The sequence below is a fragment of the Glycine soja genome, chromosome 20 (assembly GCF_004193775.1).
Source record: "Glycine soja cultivar W05 chromosome 20, ASM419377v2, whole genome shotgun sequence".
In the NCBI taxonomy this organism is placed as follows: Eukaryota; Viridiplantae; Streptophyta; class Magnoliopsida; order Fabales; family Fabaceae; genus Glycine; species Glycine soja.
In genome coordinates this window covers 4,994,507-5,022,195 of record NC_041021.1, presented here as the reverse complement: position 1 = coordinate 5,022,195, position 27,689 = coordinate 4,994,507, and the positions used below count along the sequence as shown (strand labels likewise).

Sequence of the window (27,689 nt, the reverse complement as noted above, 5' to 3'; positions counted from 1 at the left end):
TTAATGAAGTCCATGTTCATATGCAACCACATCATCACCTGCAATAACAATTTAAGTATTGATCAAGAATAAAGTCAGGTCCATCCTGCATGATTGAAGATTTTATCATACAACTTTGAAGTCTTAACTACAACATAAGATGAAACCAACGAATATTTTGGCTACTAGTACAAACTAGAACATTTCTCAAAGAATGAACATTTGTCAAGAATGAACTATTTTTTTTAGAAGTTCTGATAATTCACATTTGTCAAAAAGTTGAACCAAATGAATATCTTGACATGGTAAATAAAAGAATCAGTGAATTTCAGACTGGTAATTGCAACATGTGGTCAATCAGTGAATCAGGACAAACTCAAGCAAGGTGTTCACTTCGCAGACAATATTAAGTATAGGTCAAGAGTCTTGACCAATAACTCCTACAAGGAATTTCTTTGTTTTTTGTGCTTGCGAGTTATTATTGACCAGGGCAGAACTATAGATTATTGACCACAGAAATAATAAAACTACAATCTCCACTTTGATATACATGCATTAAGAAAGATGTTCAATTCTTAATTATTGTCTTATTCATTAGAAAAACAAAAGTTGTCTGCAGGCCACTAAGTGGAAACTCGAAAGGAAAATATTCCCAATAATAACAATTTAATGTATAGCTCTTTACATATTCACTATGACAATAGCACTTAAGTTGATAGGGTAAATGTTTCCATTACCATAGTGCCCCAAAACATGGCATGTAGTTGAGTATAACGTAGTTGCAGCAACACCCATATTGAAGCCCCCGATACCAAGTTTGACTGTACAGTAAATAGTACTATTTAAGTCAAAACACTAGCAACTTGAGTTTAGTTAAAAGTTAAAACATTCCCATGAATACAATATAAATTGACCACTTCTTTAATGCTAAATTGACCACTTTTTTATTTTTCCAATGCATGCAGATTTCTTTTATAACTCATAGCACTCTACTTTTGAATCTACTAGGGGTTTGACATGATGCTTATCATAGACAAAATTGTATTTCCCAATTTGTGGTACATGACTATAACTAAACTCTTTTTGTTGAGTAGAACTAGCCGTAGTAACTACTAATATAACTGCAAAAGAAGGCATAGAACCACCCTAGCACAAAAACATGTATCAAGTTTGGCATTTGTATCCATTAGCAAATAAAATAGACAAAATTGGAATTGGCATTCCTAAACCAACACATCTTCCTTGTTTGCTACACGTAATAAAATTTCACCTGCATATTTTCCTTGGTTTTTAACACAAAATTCAAGAGCATATATTAAGTTGACTTGGGATTGGCCCAATCCAGTGGAGATAATTGTAGTTTACCTAGTTCCAACTTTGAAAATATTGGGTTACTACTTACTAAGAACAGTTAACTTCAAAGCCACCATGATGAATCACCTCAAGGTAGTCATCATCATTCTTGGATGAAGAAAGTTGTGTTATCAATAGGCCTTACAATAGCCACAACATGTAAGTTGCTAATTAAGGACTAGTGACTACTAATAACTATTTGCATATGGAATTTAAGATTAGTGGACACATTGATGCTATACGTAGCGTGTGGTTTATTATTATCCTTAGTAAAACAAGAAGGACATTTATAAAGCAGACTATATTCAGTTAAGAAGGGATTTAAAATGAAACAACGATTCAATCAATGAACTATCTAAATTGTCAGGCAGAGAAGTTATGCAATCAATCACGAATCATATATCTCATGTGAAATCAATAAAACTATCTGATAGTTAGAGAGACTAATTGTAGGAAATGAAACATATATTCAAATAGTAAGCAATATGTTAATCAAAGTACTACTTTTCCTCAAAATGAATTTATTTTCCATTCTATTATGAACAATTTAATATAAAAAATCAAGCATATGAATGCAGCGGAGACAATAATCTGACAAATGCAAATTCTTGTGGTTTTCTTAACAAAAATGCTCTATCTATTTTACCCAAAGTCTGAATCAAGTATGCATGTAATTAGACAGTACTCACAGTATGAATACTTGCCAAAGGATAATCAATAGACTGAATTTTTGTACAGGACAATTATAATACCATATTGAATTTTTAAATGGAATCTACAAAACAAAAATAGTTTAGAACATACATGATTACTTCAATAATCTTCAAATAAAAAAAGGTTTCATGTCATTGTAAAAATATTCATATACTGATCTAAACATGCAAATCAATTTAAATGACATATTTAGATCAAACAACGGAAATTAAATTTATTACGAGCGTACCTCCAGCCATTGCAAATTGAACGGGAAGCGACGCACATACGAACCTGAGAAATAGTTTTGTTCTTCCAGACCCTTGCTCACTCTGAATAGATGGTGTATTTTTTCTGAATAGAGAAGTGGGTTTGGTGATACAAAACTGAGAGCACCCCATCCTATTTATAGAGTCTGTCCATCACAGAGCTCTCAACTTGTTATCAGAATTTGAGATAGGAAGTTATCAATACGTGAGATAAGAAGTTATCAGTACATGAGATAAATGATGGGTACGTGATTTGTTACTGAAGGTGGTTGCAAATATATTTGCAAAGATATGGTTTAAATGTGGATGGAAAATGAACCAAATTCAAAATAACTAAATGTTCCAAAATAATAAAATAAAATATAACAAAAGATTTGGAACGTGAACGTGGGCGCTTCCAACATTCTCCCACTTGGTCCATTTAACTCAACATCAACCGTAACAAGAAACATAATATATAAGTCATGGCGATAGGTCCTCTGATGATGAGTAGTATCTTCCATGTGCCACAATATATCAAGTCTCTCAACCCTAGCTCTCAACTTAATGAATAAACCATATGTTTATTCTATATCTAAATCGAATGATTTTTCTCGAAATAAATAAATATGTGCACAAAACCATATGAGAAAATATCTATCTGAATAAGAGTTTCATTGAAAATAACAAATGTACGTACAATGAAATTACATCATGGAACCAAGTCCCATTCGTACTACATGATCCTTAAAATTCTTTGGTGGCATACCTTTAGTTAAAGGATCAGCAATCATCAACTCAGTGTTGACGTGTTCAATGACCACTTTCTTTTCTTTAACACGTTCTCTTATGGCTAAGTACTTAATGTCGATGTGCTTACTTCGACTTCCACTTTTGTTATTTTTAGTCATAAACACCGCAGCAAAGTTGTCACAATACAACTTTAATGGCCTAGAAATAGAGTCCACAACTCTAAGGCCAGATATGAAACTCTTCAACCATACACCATGCGAGGTAGCCTCAAAACAAGAAACGAACTCAGCCTCCATAGTGGAAGTAGCAGTCAAGGTTTGTTTGGCACTTCTCCAAGATACAGCTCCACTGGCTAACATAAAAATATAACTAGATGTTGATCTTCGTGAATCAACGCAACCAGCAAAGTCTAAGTCGGAGTAGCCAATCACTTCCAGACAATCAGTTTGTCTGTACATGAGCATGTAATCTTTTGTTCCTTGAAGATATCTCATCACTTTCTTTGCAGCTTTCCACAGTGGTCAATACCTAGATTACTTTGATATCTTCCCAAGACTCCAACAGCGAATGCAATATCAGGTCTAGTGCAAACCTGAGCATACATAAGGCTTCCAACTGCTGAAGCATATGGAATATTTTTCATGTTTTCCCGCTCAAAATCATTTTTGGGGCATTGACTCAAAGCAAGTTTGTCACCCTTCACAATGGGAGCTACACTTGGTAAACAATCTTTCATATTAAATCTCTCTAAAACTTTGTTGATATAGGTTTCTTGAGACAAGCCTAAAATGCCTCGAGATCTTTCTCTATGGATCTTTATGCCTATGACATAAGATGCCTCTCCCATATCCTTCATATCAAAGTTCTTTGAGAGAAATTGTTTCACCTCATATAGTATACTCTTATCATTAGTCGCAAGCAGAATATCATCTACGTATAATACAAGGAAACAAATCTTACTCCCACTGACCTTCTGGTATATACAGTGATCCATGACATTCTCTTCAAAACTGAATGAAGAAATAACCTCATGAAATTTTAAATACCATTGGCGGGAAGCTTGTTTCAATCCATAGATGGACTTATTAAGCTTGCAGACTAAGTGCCAACACTAGATAAGAATCCCTCAGGTTGTTTCATGTAAACCTCTTCTTCTAGATCACCATTCAGGAACGCCGTTTTCATATCCATTTGATGCAACTCAAGATCAAAATGAACTACTAATGCCAAAATTACTCGAAGAGAGTCTTTCTTAGATATAGGGGAAAAGGTCTCTCTATAATCGATTCCTTCTCTTTGAGTGAATCCTTTAGCAACAAGTCTTGCCTTATGTCTCTCAATGTTGCCTTCTGAGTCTTTCTTTGTTTTGAAGACCCATCTACATCCGATGGCTTTTACACCAACAGGCAACTCAACGAGATCCCAAACTTGGTTAGATGCCATAGAATCCATCTCATCCCTCATAGCATTATACCACAAATTTGATTCCTTAGAACTCATGGCTTGTGAAAACGTCTCAGGATCATTTTCGGCTCCAATGTTGTAGTCTGATTCTTGTAGGTACACTACATAATCACTAGGAATTGCTGTCTTTTTTACTCTAGTAGATCTTCTTAATGTTGTTTGGTCATCTTGCTGAGGAACTTGTTCAATTGGTTCTTCACCAGTTTGTTCAATATCATCATGTTGTTCCTCACAAACAACTTGATCTACATGATCACTTTCAACAACTTGTGGAACTTCAATCGCTGGTTGTCTAACACCCATTTTAACTTGAGGGGTGGGAATGACTACCAACCTATTACTTGTCCCAGAAGGTTCAGCTTCATAGTGATCCCTTTCAAAAGAAATGTTCTGAAATTGATCACTCCCACTGATCAAGTCATTTTCAAGAAACTTTGCATTCCTTGATTCCACAATCCTAGTGTTGTGGGATGGACAATAGAACCTATACCCTTTTGAACTTTCAGCATATCCAATGAAATACCCAGTAATAGTCTTAGGATCTAGTTTCTTCTCTTTTGGATTATAAATTCTTACTTCAGACGGGCATCCCCAAACGCGTATATGTCGCAAACTTGGTTTCCAACCCTTGAATAACTCAAAAGGTGTCTTTGAGACAGCCTTGGTTGGAACTCGGTTTAACATATACGCAGCTGTCTTAAGAGCATCAATTCACAAAAATTGAGGAAGCTTTACATTACTCCTCATGCTTCTCACCATGTCTAATAAGGTTTGATTTCTTCGTTCTGCCACACCATTCTGATCCGGAGAACCAGGCATAGTGTATTGGGCAACAATCCCATGTTCTTGAAGAAATTTCGCAAATGAACCTGGTGCTTGTCCATCCTCTGTGTATCTACCATAGTACTCCCCACCTCTATCTGATCTCACGATCTTAATTTGTTTTCCACATTGTTTCTCAACTTCAGCCTTAAAAACTTTAAAGGCATCTAAAGCTTCATTCTTAGAATGAAGTAAGTAGAGATACATATACCGTGAATAATCATCTATAAAGGTTATGAAGTATTTTGGACTATTTGCATCCATGTCTGGACAACATATGTCTGTATGTATGATTTCTAATAAATTATAACTCCTCTTTGCACCCTTTTTAGACTTGTTGATGCAAGCTCCATTGGAGCTTGTAGGCCTAGGATCTTCTTCATCAATGGATTCCTTTGCTCCTTGGAAGATGAATGGCAGCGGAATGGAGAAGAAAGAGAGAGAGGAGACGCCACTTCAAGGAGAAGATGAGTCTAGAAGAAGCTCACCACCATAGGAGGCCATGGATAAGAGCTTGGAGGAAGAAGGAGGTGAATGAAGGGAGAGGGAGAGAAGAGCACGAAATTTTGTGCTCTAAAAGAGCTCTGAAATCTGAAGTTAATATTCAAATGATCAAAGTTCCAAAAAAATGCACACACATGACCTCTATTTATAGCCTAAGTGTCACACAAAATTGGAGGGAAATTCAAATTTCACTTGAATTTGAAATTGAATTTGTGGAGCCAAACTTTGGAGCCAAAATTTCACTAATTATGATTAGTGAATTTTAGTTATGGTTCAGCCCACTAATCCAAGATCAATTCCAAGATTCTCCACTAAGTGTGCTTAGGTGTCATGAGGCATGAAAAGCATGAAGGACATGCACAAAGTATAACTATATGATGTGGCAATGAGGTGTAGTAAGCAAATGCTCACCTCCCCCTCTAAAATTTAATTGGATTGGGCTTCTACCAATTCAATTAAATTTATTTCCAACCACACACATCAAATATCCACTTAGTGCATGTGAAATTACAAAACTACCCCTAATACAGAAACTAGTCTAGGTGCCCTAAAATACAAGGGCTGCAAAATCCTATATTTCTAGGGTACCCTACCTACATTATGGAGCCCTAAATACAAGGCCCAAAATTAATGAAACCTTAATCTGATATGTACCAAGATAAGTGGGCTCATACTTAGCCCATGGGCCCGAAATCTACCCTAAGGCTCATGAGAACCCTAGGGCCTTCTCTTGCATTTTTGGCTCAATCTTCTTGGAGTCTTCTATCCAATGCCCTTGGGGGGTAGGATTGCATCATTTGTTAGTTTGCTTACCCTTAATGCAATCTACACAAGTCTCAAAATCAGCGAAATCCAAAGTACTAAGTACTCCTTCATTTACTAATCGCTTGATTCTCTCAATAGAGATATGTCCTAATCTCCGGTGCCACAACATAGAGGATTCTTCATTCACAATACATCATTTTAACCCAACAGAAACGTGCATAGAAGTAGCGGCATTTTTCAATTCAATCGAATAAAGACCATCAACCAATTGACCACAGCCAATAATTTCATATTTATTTAGTAAATTAAAACCAAAGTCTGTAAAATTAAAATAAAATCCCAAAGGTGCAAGTTTAGAAACAGAAATTAAGTTTTTACAGAAACTAGGAACATAAAAAACTTTCTCCAAATGTAATTTAAAGCCACTACTTAAAACTAAGACGCACGTTCCAATGGCCTCTACATGCGAGCTCATCCTACTCCCTGAGTAGATGCACTGCTCACTTCCCACTGGCTTCCTTAGGCTTTCCATATCCTGCAAGGTATTAGAAACATGGATTGTGTGACACCCTCTACCCCTCACATATATATATTAATAAAGGAATAAAAATTCAAATATTAATTAAAAGTATTTTTAAAACATTTTTAAATAAAAGCTTTTCAAATGGGTAAAAGGCTTACATTCACTTTCTTCTACATCATATTCAAACTTGTCCAAATAAATAATAAAGTCATCTCGACTCAAAGAAGGTCATCTAAGTCTCATACAATTAATATATAACCTATATCCTAATGTCACATCCTATCAGAGCGTGGTGTTCCCGTGTTCTCTAGCATGAGGTTCTTCATAGTCATCCACCTATTCATCTGCTCCCCCGAACACAAAGTTCAAGATTATCACAGGATTCAAACACAAACAACAAACCGGGAGTGAGTTATCACATTTCTAACTACTAGAGAGAAACAACACAACATATAGTAACCAAATACAATTTACTTAGCATATCTCACATTATTTCATCACTATGTCATTCATCAATCACACTTTTCATCCATCAATCACACCTTTCAATCATCAATCACTATACACAGGAATCACACACTCCGATCAAGACATAATAACACATCAATTTCATAATAAACAATTAGCAAGCGTATGCCACAGTTATGCTAAGACTCAAGCCTATATGCAATGTGGTACTATGTAAGTGAAAAACCTCATCGGGTGCCAAGGAGTACATGACAAGACAAACCACATAATAATAAGTCAAGTCACTCTCACTAGGTAATATCATAGGGAGACCAGTCAGGGTCACAGTGTTTTGCGAGAATGCTCCAACCATATGGGATCAACATAGGCTTAAAGGAGCACTCAAACCGTGTGACCCCCAAGGCCTACACTCCGAAAAGTCTGTCAGGGCCTCTCCCTCCTGATTTAGGTCCAACCCAGAAAACATTTTAGCACACAGACTCTATCTATGAACTGTACAAAACACACAACTCCTCAATTGTTCTCAAAATAATTTTAACTCATCGCCTTTTAAGGGTCTTATCAATAACTCGTCGCCCTTAAAGGGACTTAACATCAACTCGTCGCCCTAAAAGGGACTTAGCATCAACTCGTCGCCCTAAAAGGGACTTAGCATTAACTCATTGCTCTTGAAGGGACTTATGATCGTGTGATTGTACAATTCATAGTTCACAACTCAATGCACACAACACTTCAATGTACATATATTTCTCAATCATATACATACTCAATTTATCACATACACTTAATCCCAATCACAATGGTATAATCTCAATTTAACATGTTATCACACCTCATGAATCATATACACTTTATCTATGAACTATGCAATACACACATTTACTCAATTGTTTTCAAAATCATTTTAACTCGTCGGGTTCCCACAGTGGATCCCATCACAATACTCGTCGCCCTTAAAGGGTCTTACAATTGTGTGATTGCATAGTTTATAGTTCACAACTCAATACACACATCTCATCTCAATACACATGTATTTCATCATCTGTCACATGTTCAATTTATCACATACTCATAGTTTGAATCATCATTTCATAACCTCAACATAACAATTTATACAAAAGATTTTATCACAACATGGGATGTAAAGCCTCTAAAATAGTTTCTCACAGTTGTATCAAAATCAATTAATCAAAATCATGGGTTAAACACAAAGACATCAAGAGCACTCAAGTTTATCAATCAATTCTCATCAGGACATCAATTGGCACATAGAACACAATAATATGGCATTCATAATCATAAAGAAAAATTATAATTCAATAAACATCCTAAAATAAACCCAAATTTAGTTCTCTAAGGATCCCTACACATGTTCTCACTAACCCCCAATTGTGAATAACTCATCCCTTACCTCTGAGCGGACTCACGTGTCTTCAACCAGCGATAGTCACATCTCTAGTGGTTCCCTGAGATTCCTTCAGTTATTCCTCCGACTGCTCCGATAGAATTTCCAAACGTCAGAGAGACGGAGAAGAGATTGAAACTTCCACTTGTACTGTCTTCATGCGATTCCTTTTTCTCCCTCCACGAATATTATCTCTAAAATCCCAACGGTGGAAGTGTGCGCAATTGAATAACATATCCAAATTTCTTGAAAATCCAACGGTTAACGAAACTGAGATCGTAGTTTTACCGAGACAGTTTTGGGTTTCTGCGAAAAATTAAAATGCTACAATGCGAAGGGTTTTGCTCTAATCTCAGATATTATTTTGAAATTCCCAAAGGTGAAAATGTTCGGAATTGGGTTGAGAATGTGGTACTCAAATTTCACGACGATCCAACGGTGAACGAGTCCAAGATCTTCATTTTTCTGAGACAGGTTTGGTGGTCTACGGGAAAAAGAAAGGGTTTTGAGAGGAGAAGGGGAAAAACGAAAATGAGGCCCAAAAAGAGGCACCTGACTTAACATAACTATTTATACCTAGGGTATTCAACCTATTATTTGCTCTATATTTATTTATTTATTTATTTTATAAAAACAAACTCTATTTTATTTTCTATCAAACAAATAAATGAAATACTCTTTTTATTTTCTCTCAAATCATTATTTTAATTAATAATTATATCTCCTTATTTATTTATTTATAAAATCTCATCATTTTTCTAAAACTCTATTTATTTATAAATAACAATCCTTTTTAATCTAGATTATAAAAATTGGGATGTTACAATTCCACCCCTCTTAAAAGAAGTTTCGTCCCCGAAACTTTGCCGAAAGATCGAGAAAAAGATATTACACATATAGTTTTCAATATCAAGTTGTGTGCTCTGTTGAAACACTTATCTGTGACTTCGATCATAAGAGTTTTCTACACTTGACGATAAATCTGGTGATCCTCGTTCCCTCAATGATAGTTTTTCATGAGTTAAGTTGTATCGCAAGAGTAGCATCTCAACGATAATAGAGTGTGAATGACATACTATTTGGAGTATAATAATATCATAGGAGATGCTAATGACAATTTGAAATGAAAAAACAAACACAAGAAGACACGACTGATCACATGGTCGACTTTTTTTCGAACATCGGATGTTTCAAAAAAATAATGAGTTTCGACTCTTTTAACTACCCTCAAATCTATCGCTCTTCCCTGAGCACGATCTTCCTTACTTAGGTATACTTGACTCATAACTCTCACTTAGGTCCAAGAATTGTAACGATTCAACTCTAAGGTTGCCTACCTGATACTAACTGGGTGCTAATTAGATAAGCAATACAGATTACTCCCTACTTCTGTAAGTTTGTTCACCTTAAGGTAATCTTCACACATATATACTCATGTCACCCTATAACTTTGCACTTGAACTTGAGGTTTCGATTGGTGTTTACAATATCTAACTCTATAACTAGGACACTAGTCATATCATCGGTTTCCTATTCAAGCTCTAACTACTAAGCTAGTTCTAACGTTTAAAACTAAACTCACAACAAGATTCTTGAGAATTTTACCCATCTCTTTTATCTCGGATTCAACTCCAAAGATCCTCACAATGTATCAAACTAACGGTAATGTCTCCCAAAATATTATGGTGAACCCCATGGTTACCTATTCTAACTCACATATAGGATAAATCTTTTCATAAGTCTTAAGTTGTCAAGAAACATTGATCACTATTTGTCCTCCTACAAGCACTCCTCTAAACTTAAAAATTATTTCAAATATTTTACTACTCCAATAAGGACCTACGCGGCTAAGATAGCACTCAACAGTTTACAGTGGTCGACTTCTCTATGAACTTATGGCTTACTCCTTACAAGGATCTCACTCAAAAACTTAAACTTACTTGAGTCATCTCCAACAAGCATTAAGGTTAATCCAATGAGTCCTAAAATAACCTTTTGGTTCGACTACTAGTTAAGAGCATTTCATCTTAATCTTAGGTTTCCTCTCATCTCAAAACAACTTCTGCCCAAGAAGGATTTGTAGTTATCTTTCACCTAGACATAGCATACTCTAAGGGTCATCTTCATCTAACTAAAATGCATAGCAAAACTCTTAGCTCGGAACATGATGCCCAAGGGTCTATAACAACCTTATAATGCACATCATAATTCAACTTAACTGGAAACATACTAAACACTAATCATCAAAACCACAACAAGAGCTAACTCAGGGTGAGAGATCCTGTCACGCATTCCACGAACACACGTGGACATCAATCATATTATGACATGACCAGGTACACATAGAGGTCACAATAGGTACTAAGGTATTTCTTAAAGCATCCAGAAACTTTTTCCATATTAAGGTAAAAAGAACTAATATTTATCTTGCTAATCATACAACTATCATCAATAATCTTTTAGGTCGCCTACCTTACGCAAGAACACTCACTCTTGAATCCTTCTATGCTTAACAATTAATGTCTTACTAACTACCTTACTCTCTTCTTAAGGTTCCACATTAAACCTCTTAACTATACTTCATAACTTTTCCAACTACACTATGTTCACTAAATATTTCCCACGAACTACAGTTACAAGTTTCTATGGATACTACACTTATAAGATTCTCAATCTTGCACTTAGGTGGTATCTAAGCATATCCTCAAGGAACACAGGTACACGTCTTACTAAGTTTGACTTTCGTCTATAGGTAACAATGATCATGTCTACTCAAGTATTTCCTCTCAAAACATCTTAACGTGATTGTCAAAGGCGAAGTCTCTCTTTATTCGAATTAGAAGTAACAACAAGAAATATTATCAAGCAGTTTAACTAGACATGATTGGAAGATGAACAACCAATAATAAGATGAACACTCAATTGATTAGGAGGCAATAATTTTAAATCAAGAAGGATCACTCATCTAGAATCAACAGTAGATACTCTAAATGAATTCTAGAAACGAAAACATAATCACAGTGTACGCACATATGGAGACATCAACTATCACTTGATTGTGACAGAAACATCAATAATCCAATTGTTTGATGTAGGCTTATAACACAAACATTGAATTATACTCAAGCTTGCAAGTGAAATCGAATTACTTGACTTAAGTACGCAACACAAAGAATAGTTTACACTAGAATCAGAAGGTATGGTCAAAAGAGTATTCTATATGAAATATATCTCAATACGAGTTCTCGAACTATAGAGTATCAACATTGCTAAGAACAAAAAATCACGAACAACCATACTATCTATGCAATTAAGACAAAACACCATACTACTAACATACCCAGAATTATAAGGTTCTTATAATAAGTGTACAACGTACATATAAGAAGTAAGAATTTAATAGTTAATAAGGATGTATTAAAGAATCACAAACTTCAACTACTACATTCACGACTACACACAAAATAAAGTGAGTTAAGTAGTCATGCATTTACACATCAAGAAAGACATACTCATCCAAGACATATATATGGTTCAAAAGGTTTTCACAACACTAATCCACACATCAAGATAGAAATAAGTTTATTAACAACATAAACGCAAGAAGATAAGGGCTCATTAAAGCACTATCCATCAGTATCAAGGTTTCTTGCATCACCTAACGGCTTGCCATAATGTCGAACCGCACTTCACAAATTATAGAGATGGCCAGTCTCATAACTCATGACTCAACAGTGGATTTATGGTATAGCAAACATTAAGGATGCAAGGCACATACAACTATTTTTTTTAAGTCTCATTCGATCATGCAAAGGAAAATAAATTAATAATTCAAGCATGTTCATCAAAACTAGTCATAAGTAACCATACAGAGTGCACACCAGAATATGGTAAGCACATAACACACTGGCCGAAAGGTTCGACCTGCTCTGATACCACTAAATGTGACACCCTCTACCCCTCACATATATATTAATAAAGGAATAAAAATTCAAATATTAATTAAAATTATTTTTAAAACATTTTTAAATACAAGCTTTTCAAATGGGTAAAAGGCTCACATTCACTTTCTTCTACATCATATTCAAACTTGTCCAAATAAATAATAAAGTCATCTCGACTCAAAGAAGGTCATCTAAGTCTCATACAATTAATATATAACCTATATCCTAATGTCACATCCTATCAGAGCGTGGTGTTCCCGTGTTCTCTAGCATGAGGTTCTTCATAGTCATCCACCTATTCATCTGCTCCCCCGAACACAAAGTTCAAGATCATCACAGGATTCAAACACAAACAACAAACCGGGAGTGAGTTATCACATTTCTAACTACTAGAGAGAAACAACACAACATATAGTAACCAAATACAATTTACTTAGCATATCTCACATTATTTCATCACTATGTCATTCATCAATCACACTTTTCATCCATCAATCACACCTTTCAATCATCAATCACTATACACAGGAATCACACACTCCGATCAAGACATAATAACACATCAATTTCATAATAAACAATAGGCAAGCGTATGCGACAGTTATGCTAAGACTCAAGCCTATATGCAATGTGGTACCATGTCAGTGAAAAACCTCGTCGGGCGCCTAGGAGTACATGACAAGACAAACCACATAATAATAAGTCAAGTCACTCTCACTAGGTAATATCATAGGGAGACCAGTCAGGGTCACAGTGTTTTGCGAGAATGCTCCAACCATATGGGATCAAAATAGGCTTAAAGGAGCACTCTAACCGTGTGACCCCCAAGGCCTACACTCCAAAGAGTCCGTTAGGGCCTCTCCCTCTTGATTCAGGTCCAACCCAGAAAACATTTTAGCACACAGACTCTATCTATGAACTGTACAAAACACACAACTCCTCAATTGTTCTCAAAATAATTTTAACTTGTCACCCTTTAAGGGTCTTATCATTAACTCGTCGCCCTTAAAGGGACTTAACATCAACTCGTCGCCCTAAAAGGGACTTAGCATCAACTCGTCACCCTAAAAGGGACTTAGCATTAACTCGTCGCCCTTGAAGGGACTTATGATCGTTCGATTGTACAATTCATAGTTCACAACTCAATGCACACAACACTTCAATGTACATATATATCTCAATCATATACATACTCAATTTATCACATACACTTAATCTCAATCACAATGGTATAATCACAATTTAACATGTTATCACACCTCATGAATCATATACACTTTATCTATGAACTATGAAATACACACATTGACTCAATTGTTTTCAAAATCATTTTAACTCGTCGGGTTCCCACAGTGGATCCCATCACAATACTCGTCGCCCTTAAAGGGTCTTACAATTGTGTGATTGCATAGTTTATAGTTCACAACTCAATACACACATCTCATCTCAATACACATGTATTTCATCATCCGTCACATGTTCAATTTATCACATACTCACAGTTTGAATCATCATTTCATAACCTCAACATAACAATTTATATAAAAGATTTTATCACAACATGGGATGTAAAGCCTCTAAAATAGTTTCTCACAGTTGTATCAAAATCAATTAATCAAAATCATGGGTTAAACACAAAGACATCGAGAGCACTCAAGTTTATCAATCAATTCTCATCAAGACATCAATTGGTACATAGAACACAATAATATGGCATTCATAATCATAAAGAAAAATTATAATTCAATAAACATCCTAAAATAAATCCAAATTTAGTTCTCTAAGGATCCCTACACATGTTCTCACTAACCCCCAATTGTGAATAACTCATCCCTTACCTCTGAGCGGACTCACGTGTCTTCAGTCAGTGATAGTAACATCTCTAGCGGTTCCTTGATATTCTTTCAGTTATTCCTCCGACTGCTCCAATAGAATTTCCAAACGTTAGAGAGACAGAGAAGAGATTGAAACATCCACTTGTACTATCTTCATGCGATTCCTTTTTCTCCCTCCACGAATATTATCTCTAAAATCCCAACGGTGAAAGTGTGTGAAATTACATTTCGAACAACATATCCAAATTGCATGAAAATCCAACGGTTAACATAACCGAGATTGTAGTTTTACCGAGACAGTTTTGGGTTTCTGCGGGAAATTAAAATGCTACAATGCAAAGGGTTTTTCTCTAATCTCAGATATTATTTTGAAATTCCCGACGGTGAGAATGTTCGAAATTGGGTTGCGAACGTGGTACTCAAATTTCACAATGATCCAACGGTGAACAAGTCCGAGATCTTCATTTTTCTGAGACAGGTTTGGTGGTCTACGGGAAAAAGAAAGGGTTTTGAGAGGAGAAGGGGAAAAACGAAAATGAGGCCCAAAAAGGGGCACCTGACTTAACATAACTATTTATACCTAGGGTATTCAGCCTATTATTTGCTCTATATTTATTTATTTATTTATTTTATAAAAACAAACTCTATTTTATTTTCTATCAAACAAATAAATGAAATACCCTTTTTATTTTCTCTCAAATCATTATTTTAATTAATAATTATATCTCCTTATTTATTTATTTATAAAATCTCATCATTTTTATAAAACTCTATTTATTTATAAATAACAATCATTTTTAATATAGATTACAAAAATTAGGATGTTACAGATTGTAGAACCATAGTCAATCCACCATGTATTATGATTCACATTAATCATATTAGATTCATAACAAACGAAGGTAAATGGTGTACCTTTCTTCTCAAACCAACTTTTAAATTTGAGGCAGTCCTTCTTCATGTGTCCTTTCTTTTTACAGAAGAAACACTTTGACTCCTTTTTAATTGTTGGTTGAGTCGGAATCCTTCCTTTATTGGTGCCTACAGACTTCTTCCTATCCTTTCCAGAAGTAAAAGTAGTCAAATTTACCTTCTCACCCTCTTCCATTATCAATCTCTCCTCTTCTTGAACACACATGGTCATCAATTCTTTAATAGACCATTTATCCTTATGTGTGTTGTAGGAGATTTTGAAGGGTGTATACTGTTGAGGTAGGGTGCACAAAATGAAATGTACCAGGAAGGATTCAGACATGGTAACTTCCAGGGTTTTCAACTGAGCCACTATGTCCCTTAAGCGCATGATATGTTCACACACACCTCTCGTTCCAGTAAGCTTAATGGAAGAGAATTTCATAATGAGTGTGCTAGCAAGCGACTTCTCAGAGGTCGTAAACTGTTCATCAATGGCTTTCAACAGATCTCTGACCTTATCATGCTGGTCAACTGAACCCCGGATACTAGCTGATATGTTGGTTTTTATGAACATAACGGAGAGACGATTAGATCTCTCCCATTTTTCATATAGATCAACAGCATCAGGTTCGCTAGTTTCAGTAATAGCCGGTGGCTCATCCTTCCTTATAGCATAATCAATATCCATCCAGCCCAAATGAAGAACTCTTTCCTTCAAAACCTTATAATTATCACCTTTCAAAATGGGAAGTTCACAAGAAATATTCATAGATTGTGAAACTGCAAACAAACACACATGCTCATTAAAAAAAAAATTTGAGAATAAACAAATGCCATGTGTTTGCCAATGCAAATCATGTCTCAATATATGAATCTAGTGACACAAAACTTGCCTGTGGGCTAAAGTCCTACTCAATTAGATTCATCATGCAACTTTATGATAAAACTATTAAATCATGTTCTTTTCCTTAATTCCCGTGGGTAAATTAAGAAATATAATTTAATATTTTATCCTAATTAATCATACAAATATAACAAAATTCCTGTGGGTAGATTTCATCACATTACATATGATTAATCACAATTAATATTTCTAATGTGATTATAAATTTAGCATATAATTTTACTCAATTAAAGATGCTGTGGCTATTCTCTAATTTAATAAAATTATATTAATCACTTAACATTCAAAAATAATATTTGCATAAACATACTTAATAATGCAAATGTGCTCAATATTGAATCATAGAAATTACATGTATACCAATTCAAAATAACATTGTACGTATATCCATTCAACATGTAATAAACTTTAAAGGATCAAATCCAATGCATACCAATATTTAACATAATATTGCATGTTCAGCATAACTTAGAGACACACAATTTTAAACCGTTTGTGTATAAATGATTTATCCTTCAAAAGTTATAAATACACATGAACTGCAACTAATAAATAATTAAATTGCAGTAGCTTAGCGGCAAAGGGAGTCCTTTCATGCTTGTAGGGTGAGGGTTCAAAACTAGCCCAAAATGTTTTCGCGTTCCTTTTAATTAATTAAAAATGAAAACAAGGAAGAAAAACCTTCCACTGAGACCAACTCATGCTTTGTTTAATATTGTTAATTTAAAATGTACATTAACAATTCCAAGACAGTAAACAAAACACGCAAAACTTCATCTTCAACCTCCAGTGGGTAAAAAAAATAATAATAATAAAAAATTATTACCTCAATTTCGAAAAACCCACATCATTATATGCATTTTAGACACCCAAAAATACGTTTTAAATCATAAAAAAATTAGAAAACTCATATCATTCCTAATTTTGATGTTATTTTGAATTAAGGAGGCTTAAAATATAACCTCATATACTCAGAAAATAAACTCCGCATAATAGGAATGACCCAATAAGCAAAACAGAGGTACAAATAGGCTTTGATACCAAATGTAAAAATATACATATACTGATCTAAACATGCAAATCAATTTAAATGACATATTTAGATCAAATAGAGGAAATTAAATTTATTACGAGCGTACCTCCAGCCATTGCAAATTGAACGGGAAGCGACGCACACACGAACCTGAAAAATAGTTTTGTTCTTCCAGACCCTTACTCACTCTGAATAGATGGTGTATTTTTTCTGAATAGAGAAGTGGGTTTGGGGATACAAAACTGAGAGCACCCCATCCTATTTATAGAGTCTGTCCATCACAGAGCTCTCGACTTGTTATCAGAACATGAGATAGGAAGTTATCAGTACGTGAGATAAGAAATTATCAGTACGTGAGATAAATGATGGGTACGTGATTTGTTACTGAAGGTGGTTGCAAATATATTTGCAAAGATATGGTTTGAATGTGGATGGAAAATGGACCAGATTCAAAATAACTAAATGTTCCAAAATAATAAAATAAAATATAACAAAAGATTTGGAACGTGAACGTGGGCGCTTCCAATAGTCATGACCTATCATGTCATGAGAGGATCCTTTCCTGTAGTTAATCATACCCTGAAGCAAAAAAAGTATGCCAGATTATATCAATGAGTTTCTCAAGTGATCATGGAAAACCTACTATTTGGAGGCTCTATTGACAAAAGATTGGCAACGTGTGTTGCAGAAGCATCTAACCCCTCCAAATCACTAGGAGCTTCTTCTGAAATATCCCCAGCATCAAACCCTTGTAGACATGCCTCAATCAAACTAAATTGTTATTGACAGTTAAAAACAAGTTGACATTATAGTCCTATATTGAATATACAGTATGTTAGCAAAGAACACTACATATATCACTGTAGTGTAGCAGCAAATTTTGTATAGTAAAAAAGAAAATAGTCAGAGAAAAATGGTGTTTTCAAGTGAACATTGATGAATTTCAAGCATTGAATCTTACAAGCAGTGCAAGAAATACACCAAATAAGGCTACAGGCCGTGTAGGAGCAGTTGGGCAAATTAATTTAATCTGCAACATAAATTTCAAGAAAATAAATGGCAATTGATTATCAAGTACATGTGCTTTCCAAATATTGCATACTAGCATGTGGTGAAACATCAGCTGTGCAGTAGCTACTGAAAAAAATGACAAAGTATGCTTATTCTTACATTTGGAAGATGAAGAGTTTTCAAGAGTTGGGACCAGTTGCAAAACAAAATAAAATCCAATTTATTAACCATAGGCTAATCTGGAACTTGTGAACTAGCTATACAAACAAGTTAAAGTAAAAAAACAAGTAAAAATAAAAATCCATTTTAATTTGGAATGATGTCATTCATACTTGGTGGTATGAACTTGCTGGTATATTTCTCTTTTCGTATAATATATATACCAGAATCTTACATAAAAATAAAATTGAAAGTAAAAAGAAGATTGAAAGGTTAAAAGGAAATGGAAAAGTGACCAAAGTTTTGTTCTTTGCACAAACCTAAACAACTCAAGCTGGTGAGAAACAAACCTTGATTCCCACGACTCTCCCTCCACTCTTTTTGCTTTGTTACTTCACTCTTCACTCTTGACTCTTCACACTTAAACAACACAAAGTCCTAACCATACAGCTGCTTGTTTTCTTCCAAGCTTTTGTTGACCATAATGCCCCTAATTCGGTACTCATCATCACATTCACACTCTAAAAACAATATCAATACTAACTTAAAAGGTATAAATATTCAAATTCACCATATTCTCCACCACTAAGCAAATATGTGAAACTTTGAGAATACTGGCTAAAATAAAAAATGAAACAGAAGTGGAGGCAAAAGGTAAGATTCACTAGTTTGAAATGATTTATCAGTTAATTGCCAAATATTAATCATTAGAGCAGCAAAAGTGTATATAAAACTTAAAACAAATACATGAACAACACAAAGTGGATGTCCGCATCTCATCTAATTACTACTTTGTACATTGGGAGTTTCTAAGTTTAAAAAAATATTTTGCCCATTTTTTACGTAATGTTGTCATCGTCTTTGTCTCTAGTGGTGTGGCATCATCGAACCACTACACATTGTGACAAACAAACAATTTATCATTTCCAGTTAAAAAGAAATAAAATATGAGCATTTGCTATCAATGTTATGGGAATAGAAAATTTACCAAACTCCAATCAGTCTTCAACTCCGCGCCGATTATGTTCCACATCCAATGCATCACATAATATCCACACTCATAGCCTCCTCTTTGAACATGACTCTACATGATACGGAAAAAATAATTGAATGTTTGTATTAACAGGTTTAATAACATTTTCATTTGCATACATGGTATCAACTGGGACTAACCTTAACTTCAATCCACTCATAGTTGCAAATTAACTAGGATTACTCGACATTTTCATTCCTATGTGGTTAAACATGGTATCAACTAGAACTAACCTTAACATTTTCATTAGCTGCAAATTAACTAGGATTATTTTTCTTAGTTAATTAACTATCTATCTCATGCTACCAAAAATATTGTAGCAATTTTGTAGTTAATTTATAGTTAACTCTTTTTATTGGAGATTAACTACAAAATAACTACTAATTTTTTTTAGCTAATTTTTAAAATTCTTGTAGTGTAACCTTACGAAACTAACTCTAGAATATATTTATTTTATCTGTAACACGATATAATAAAATTTGTAACACTTACACACTTCTGCTCAACTAACTAAGCTAAACCCAATTGGTACTCTACAATATATTTAACTACTCTATGATTATACATATTTTCATGATACTTAAATTAACTCTTTTAATTTTCCATTTGTTTTAATACAAATATTGAAAATATTATTTACAATTTAATAACATATGTGAACAAGACAATCAATAAATGCTATTATATATAAAAATAAGAACGCATGACTCATTTACTTTTGTTTTGTATAAAAATAAAAGAAACGTTGATTTCTCTTTTAATATAAAATTCTGATTTCCAAAAATGTTTAAATTCTCCATTCATTTCTAACAAAATCAATTTATTCTCCTTTATAAAATTTATCATTTATGTTACATTTATTGGTATTTTTTGATAAACTTTTTCATAAGCATGTATAGGAAAAGAAAAAAAGAACAAAAATAAATAAATTTCTCCAAAAGATCAACTTTGCTTATGCATAAATTAAATAAGTTAATAGGAGAGAGCTTTTATAAATTTAATTAATTTATGTATATGCTAATTTTTTAATCAGTTATGTGTATGCTTTAGTTTATGAATAGGCGTAATCAATTTTTTTCTTATTTTTTTTTAAGTATTTATGGAAAAATTTATCTAAACACTTATTTTTTTCTTCAATCACATTCACGTATATTATTATATATTCTATAATATTTGTATTTATTCAATTATTTATTATTTTTTATATTTATTAACATATATAAATGATAATTAAAAACATATTCAATTCAATAATAATATTATATATTATTATACACTAATTAATAAGTCACATTTATGTGTATATACCAATTGACTATCTTTTAGATTTTAATAAGTCACACACACATGCATAAAGACGATTTTAATCAGACATATTCATGTATATTATCATATACTAATTAATAAATACCTATGTGATATTTTCATTGATTGCTTATGAAACTCTCAACCCCACACATGAAGCCAAAACCATGGCCAAACCAAAACCCCAGCCATTTTCACACCTCTATCTTCCCATAGTCACTTCCTATATAATTATCCTCTCTTCGTAACTGCAATTCATGTTCCTCTAGGCATCTTACAAACACGTGGGGCACACACCTTTCTTTGGCTTTATGCAACACATGAAGACAATGTCCATCTTGCATACCATTTATAAGTCAGCTAGTCTCAACTTTATGATACCATAACGCTCACTTTCACTGCAATGACATTTCATCTTCTCCTCTTTTTTCTGCTTCATCCATCTCAACACTCTCAATTTTTTTTTATATTTTGAACTTGCAATTTATGTGTTTTTGTTCAGTGCATTTGATTACAACTCAGATGAGTATTCCAATGTTACAACGTTCCCTCCACTTGTTACCCACTTCAACATCTTCCTTCCTCTCTCTTGTTTCCTTTTCCTTCCTTTTCTTTATTCTCGTTCACAATCCTTGCATTTATTTTTGTCATACTTTTTTTTTTATATTTTTGTTTGCTTAATTGGCACTACCACTGCACCTAAACAACTTCTTATAAGAGCCTCATACACACACACACTCTCTCAATTCACTCAACACTCAAAACAAAAACCTTGAAGCCTGTTAATTTCTCACGAAAATGGAAAACTTTTTTGTGCCATTTTTAAAAAAAAACCCCAACCCATCAATCACCACTACTGGTGGCAGTGGCTCATCTTCATCAAACCAAACAAGCCTTGTACAACCAAGCACATATCCTCAAAATTTCCCTTACAATACTAGTGAAAAACTTAACTTTCCAGAACAACCTTATTTCATTCCTTTGTATCCCTTTCCAACAGGACAAGTTAGCTTTTCTAATCAACCCTATGGAATGCCAAATTCGGAACTTCAAGGTTCGAGGGCATGCATGACCAAAGCTACAAGGGAGAGATGGAGACAAGTAAGACAAAGGAGTAAAAATTCTACTCCTGTCGCTCCTAATTCAGTTCTAGAAAGGACAACAAGGGAACAATTTGTTCCTAATGGAGGGTCAAATGTGAGGATCACAGTCAAACAACACAATGCAACCAAGTTTTTTAACACCCCAAACGGGAAGGTGATTGGTTCTCTTAAAATATGCTTTCCTTTCTGCATTAAGGCCTTGTATGTTCATTGATTTCAATGTTTTCTAAAATTTTCATTCACAGTTTGTCGCTTAAGAAATTAATAATGTTTGAAGAAAATAAATGAAGAGGATGAAAAGATATCTTAATTGTTTTATTTTGGAAATAATTTTTTAAACTTGATCAATTTTGTGTGAAAAATAATTATTGAGTAAGGACTAATTATTTCAGAAAAAAAATTTTAGAACAAAAATGTTTGAAGGGAATTAAACATGCCTATATGTAGGATTTTTTCTTTTGAGTCTTTTAATGATTATTTTTTTAACTATTCCCATTGTCTAATTGCAGAAGCTAGAAGAAATTTTGACAAAGAAGTTGAATAATAGTGATGTTGGCGTCCTAGGCCGCATTGTGCTCCCAAAGGTAAGGTTTTCTTATTTTCTTCAATTACATGTTTGGTTATCTTTCTCTTTATATACCTTCCAAGAAAAGATGAAACATTGAAGTAAAGATGCCCTATTAATGGCTCATCTTGATCAGTGAAACTTGATTTGTGATCCAGGCGGCCCAATAATTATTTTTTTTCCTAACATATCTATTTTAGCACAAAAATAGAAGGAAAAGTAAAGCAACAATGGTTATCTTTTCAGTCATAAACATATTTGTGCCTATAATTTGCAGAAAGACAAACCATTGTTGAAATTGTATTTTTCAGTTTTCAACATGAATAATTTTGAATTCTTTCTATAACATCTTTTTATTAATTCTTTTACTATAATTATTAAATATTTTTTAAAAAATTTAAGATATTAAATATAATTATTCTTTGATTGTATGACAAATCGAAATCAGTTTTAATGTTCAATACCTTCAATTATTACCTTTTGCTTGTCAAAAAGTGATATATTTTGCCCATATCCAAGTTAATAATACATATATGTTAAATAGAGAGAGGCTGAGGATAAGCTTCCGACACTGTGGAAGAAGGAAGGAATCAATATTGTACTAAAGGATGTATATTCTGAGATTGAATGGAGCATCAAATACAAGTAAAGGAATTCTATGTAATTTATACATGTTTCTTTATTGGGTTTTTTTTTCAAGATATAGTAAGTATAAGGTGTTATTGCACAGGTACTGGACTAATAACAAAAGCAGAATGTATATTCTTGATAATACAGGTAAAATTCAATTTCTTGTGTGTTGTCAACTGTAGTACTACAATTGCAGTTTTTTGATTTTGGCATCATAAACAATTGTTTTTCGATCCAATCTTACAGGGGATTTTGTTAACCATTATAAACTTCAAACAGGAGATTTCATAACCCTTTACAAGGACGAGTTGAAAAATCTGGTTAGTTTTGCTTCCTTTATACATAATTTGGTGAACATTTATTATTAACCAAATATTGGAGGGGTGGGGGAAGAAAGGTTACACAATGTGCTCATGAAATTTTCTACTAACACTGCATGTACTATCTTTTAAGGTATAATTAGAGAAAAATCGACTCACAGAGAATTTATATAGTTTGATCTTTATACTTTTCCTTATTTTGATGTTTTTGATCTTTATACTTTTCTTTATACTTGTCTGATGTGAACAATTTTATGTGAGGAACTAGTATGTGTCGGCTCGAAAGGATCAAGAAAATCTAGAAGAATCTAAGTCCTCGTCAAACACAGGAATGTCACATGAACCAGATGCATATTTAGCTTACTTGACGAAGGAACTTAGCCATAAGGGTAAAGCAGAAGCTGCCAACAACCTTTTGAACAATGTTGAGGAAGAGGCACCAAATCAAGCAAATCAATTACATCAATTCATGCCGATGAACAATATTGTTGGGGAGGGGGCATCAAACCAAGCAATTCAAGAAGCCGCACCAGCCGCACCCGTCAATGTTGATCAAGAAAACAAAGTTGTTGACGATGATGATGATGATATCTATGGTGGCCTTGACAATATTTTCGAAATTGGAAATACTTATCAAATTTGGTAGTCAGACTAAATATGAAATGTTTAAGATTTATGTTGGATATGTTCTCTGGCATGTAAACTTGTACCCATGCATGTCTTGTCCTGCTTAATTATGTTCAATGGTCTTTTGGGATGGTGGAGAGAAAATGAGAGGGGAAACAAATATGACATTTGAATTGAAAGAAAAGTATTAAAAAATTTCAATTTTTCTTTTCAATAGTCATTTTTTTTTCTTTTTTCTAATTTTTTTAATTAAATAAAAGAAAATATATTATTATGCATATTTTATGTTTATATATATGTAAAATGATAAAAATCTTCAACTAAAATTTATTTAATTTCATAAAAGTTATTTCAACTTTCACTGTCATGAAGATTTTAGACTATTTAAAACTTTATGTAAATATATACTCATTCAACAATTAAATTATAATTTACTTATTATTTGTATTGCTTGTGCAAAATCTTGAAAAAATTAACTAAATAAAAAACCCCGATTAGATGTTTTTATTTTATATATTTAAAAAATTAAATGTATAAAATGTTATATCATATAGCATTAAATGATTTCAAATTATTACAAAATTTTGTTGCTTCACGTGTAACTGTCACTCATTCATTTAATATATAATTAATGTAAAATTTCTAAGATACAAAAATGTTCAACTAACTCTAGCTATTTCTTCAATGGAGAAAGTTGAAAGGAACTAGTGCATGGATTAAAACATAAGCCTCACTTTTCTTTTGCTTTCATCATCTTTCAATCGCAGATATATATATTTGGGTTTTTATGAAGCACATGCATGATACATCTTTTTGTTGTTCCTTTGTTTATTATTCTTCCTTAAGATATGCTTTAAAGGAGGGAATAAAAATAAGAAATAGTTTTTATTTCAACTCCATCGCATTGAAAGTCATAGGTTGAGGACCTTGGGCCATTAATTTCCCTTCTCAAAGTGGGAGCTTCTTCAATTTTGGAGACTCTCAGTAACTAGGTTTCATTGCCAAATGCCTATAATTCGTCACCATGTTTTCATCTTAGAAACATGCATGACATCCACGATAAAAGAAAAGACCAAATTAATTTAGTATGACTATTTTCTCACAATTTAAATATCTTCTCATATACTGTGAATTTAAATTTAGTCTTATAAATTAAAATTAAAATTATATTTAAACTATTTTAAAAATTATTTATATTGTATTTTTTTTACAGGAAAGTATGTGTAACCAAATTTTTGTTGGAAATAATTTGTCACTAATACTGGGGTCATTAAGATTTCAATAATGATTTATTAAAAAATATATTTAAATTGCTTTGTGACAATTAACATGTTATTTAACAATGATTGTGTTAGAATTTTGCAAAAATTACCTTATACCACACACACATACACCAATTTATTTTTTTAGAAAGAATAGGTTAACAAGTTATAATTATATTTTTTAAAAAATACACTCAAAGTATATCATTGTTGGGATGCTAATATATAATGAAGTGTTAATTTATATATTAGTTGTTTAGTCTTGGAGTATCAACATTGTTGGGATGTTAGGATTTACCTTTGATGTTTATCTGCCATAGTCTTCATTAAAAAAAATTCATTCTCTAAGCTTTTGATGGTGGTGATAATAATAATCAACTAAATATTTCCTTTTGTGATAAGTTGACAGGAAAACAAAATTCACTCCTTAAATGGGGAAACAAGTGGATCTTACAGGGAGAAAGTTGTTCAATATTGAGTTGGAGCATGGAGATAGGTTGAAACAGAAATGTGACTTCGATGGAAGCAATTTGTAAGAATTATTTTGAAAGAATGTTGTAATTATTAAGCTTTTGGTGGGAAAATTAATTTGCTCATTATGAGATCGATTGAAGTCCATTTGGAAACACTTTGAAGGGGTGGGTGTTGTCGACATCACCATGGCTTTATATGGTAAAGTTTGACTTTGCAAAGGATAAATAGATAATGGTTGGAAATGAACCATGAATAATCTTTGATTGTTACCATATAGTTTGACTTTTGGGTGTAGACTTTGTCCCCTATGATGTGATGATCAATAGCATGTTGGTGTGGATAAAATTACGTGTCTAGGGATAGAGTATACTATGATGGAAGTGGCCTCTAAGAGCCTGATTTTGTAGTAATTGGTAGGCACTTGTTAAAGTGGAATTCATAACCATGGTTGGGTCAAGAGTATACTATGTGAGGAGGTCAACTTCAGTCAACTAATGGTGGGGTGAGTTTGGCTTCATGTAATCATTTGCTCGATGTAAAGTACGAAGGTCTCCATTTAACCTATAAATGTTGCAGTCTCTATGGTCATATTACTAAGAATTCCCTAAGAAGAAGAATGATTAAGTGGCATTGTCAAAGACCTCCAAATAGTAGCAGTGAGGGAGATTAAATATGAAAGATACATGACAACATGCAACTTTTAATTTGGTTCATGTTAGCCACGTCAATAAAGGCCATAATGGTCTCTATGGTGATTGGTTGATAGTAACTAAGGGCGAAAAAAGGCAAGTAAATCCAATATACGTAATTTTGGGGGCTATAAATCCAAGATGGATGTAGGGAAAAAAATATTAGACCAATACAAATATGTTCTAATTGTTCAATAATGTAGATATTGTTGATTAATTTGAAAATCGAGATAATACTGGATAAATCTGAAGTCGTGTATAACACTTTCAGATTGAATCAAATTTCGGGGTTCAACCAAAATTGTTCAATCGGATAAAATCAGAAGATTATAATTCAAGAGTTTTGTTTTGGTCTTGTATGTTTTGTTACCCATTTTTCTTTCTGAACCAGAATGATTATTTATGATCAAAGAACAGGTGGTTTTTGTCAGTTGATGGAAGTTTTTTTCCTTTTAAAAACTGTCGTTGATGGAAGTTTTAGTAACTTCCATGTAACTTCCAAAATTTTGCCTAAACCGAACATATCGTTATTACATTAAAACAAGTGTGCACTCTTATTTTAACATAATAAAGAGATCAATTACACTAAAATGTCCAACAAACCTCCCCCATTTTAGTGTAATTACCGATCAAATCACCAAAGTCATAACATACAACAAACTACTGCATAGATGAAATATCGTGACGATTGAATTTCATCTTAGCAAATTACACGTTTCAAATATTCGAATATCAGGGTGTCACTAAGGATTGAATCCTTTCTATTCATAATGAATATATGAAGATAATCTGCACAATAGTTTATAACATTACTCTTGCTCGACACTAGTTTACTAGCCTGTGTCCCTATCCTTCATAAGCATATCAAAGCCAAGTCACAGCTTCTTGAAGCGGCTAAACTTC

General features: G+C 33.3%; 1 protein-coding gene, 1 long non-coding RNA gene and 1 pseudogene across 2 annotated transcripts; 2 read left to right on the top strand and 1 right to left on the bottom strand.

Annotated features, from left to right (window-relative positions):
* Nucleotides 1-660: 660 nt before the first annotated feature.
* Nucleotides 661-18,850, bottom strand: LOC114401801 (annotated as a pseudogene).
* Nucleotides 18,851-21,826: 2,976 nt separating this feature from the next.
* Nucleotides 21,827-23,433, top strand: LOC114401800 (B3 domain-containing transcription factor LEC2-like). The gene is made up of 3 exons (XM_028364388.1): nucleotides 21,827-22,373; nucleotides 22,729-22,803; nucleotides 23,329-23,433. The coding sequence occupies exons 1-3, from the start codon at nucleotides 21,915-21,917 to the stop codon at nucleotides 23,431-23,433; spliced, it is 639 nt and encodes a 212-aa protein (XP_028220189.1). The 5' UTR covers nucleotides 21,827-21,914.
* Nucleotides 23,434-23,661: 228 nt separating this feature from the next.
* LOC114402677 lies at nucleotides 23,662-24,575 on the top strand. Its single transcript, XR_003664495.1, has 2 exons — nucleotides 23,662-23,734; nucleotides 24,003-24,575. It is a non-coding gene; the product is annotated as an uncharacterized LOC114402677 (long non-coding RNA).
* The last annotated feature ends 3,114 nt before the right edge of the window (nucleotides 24,576-27,689 follow it).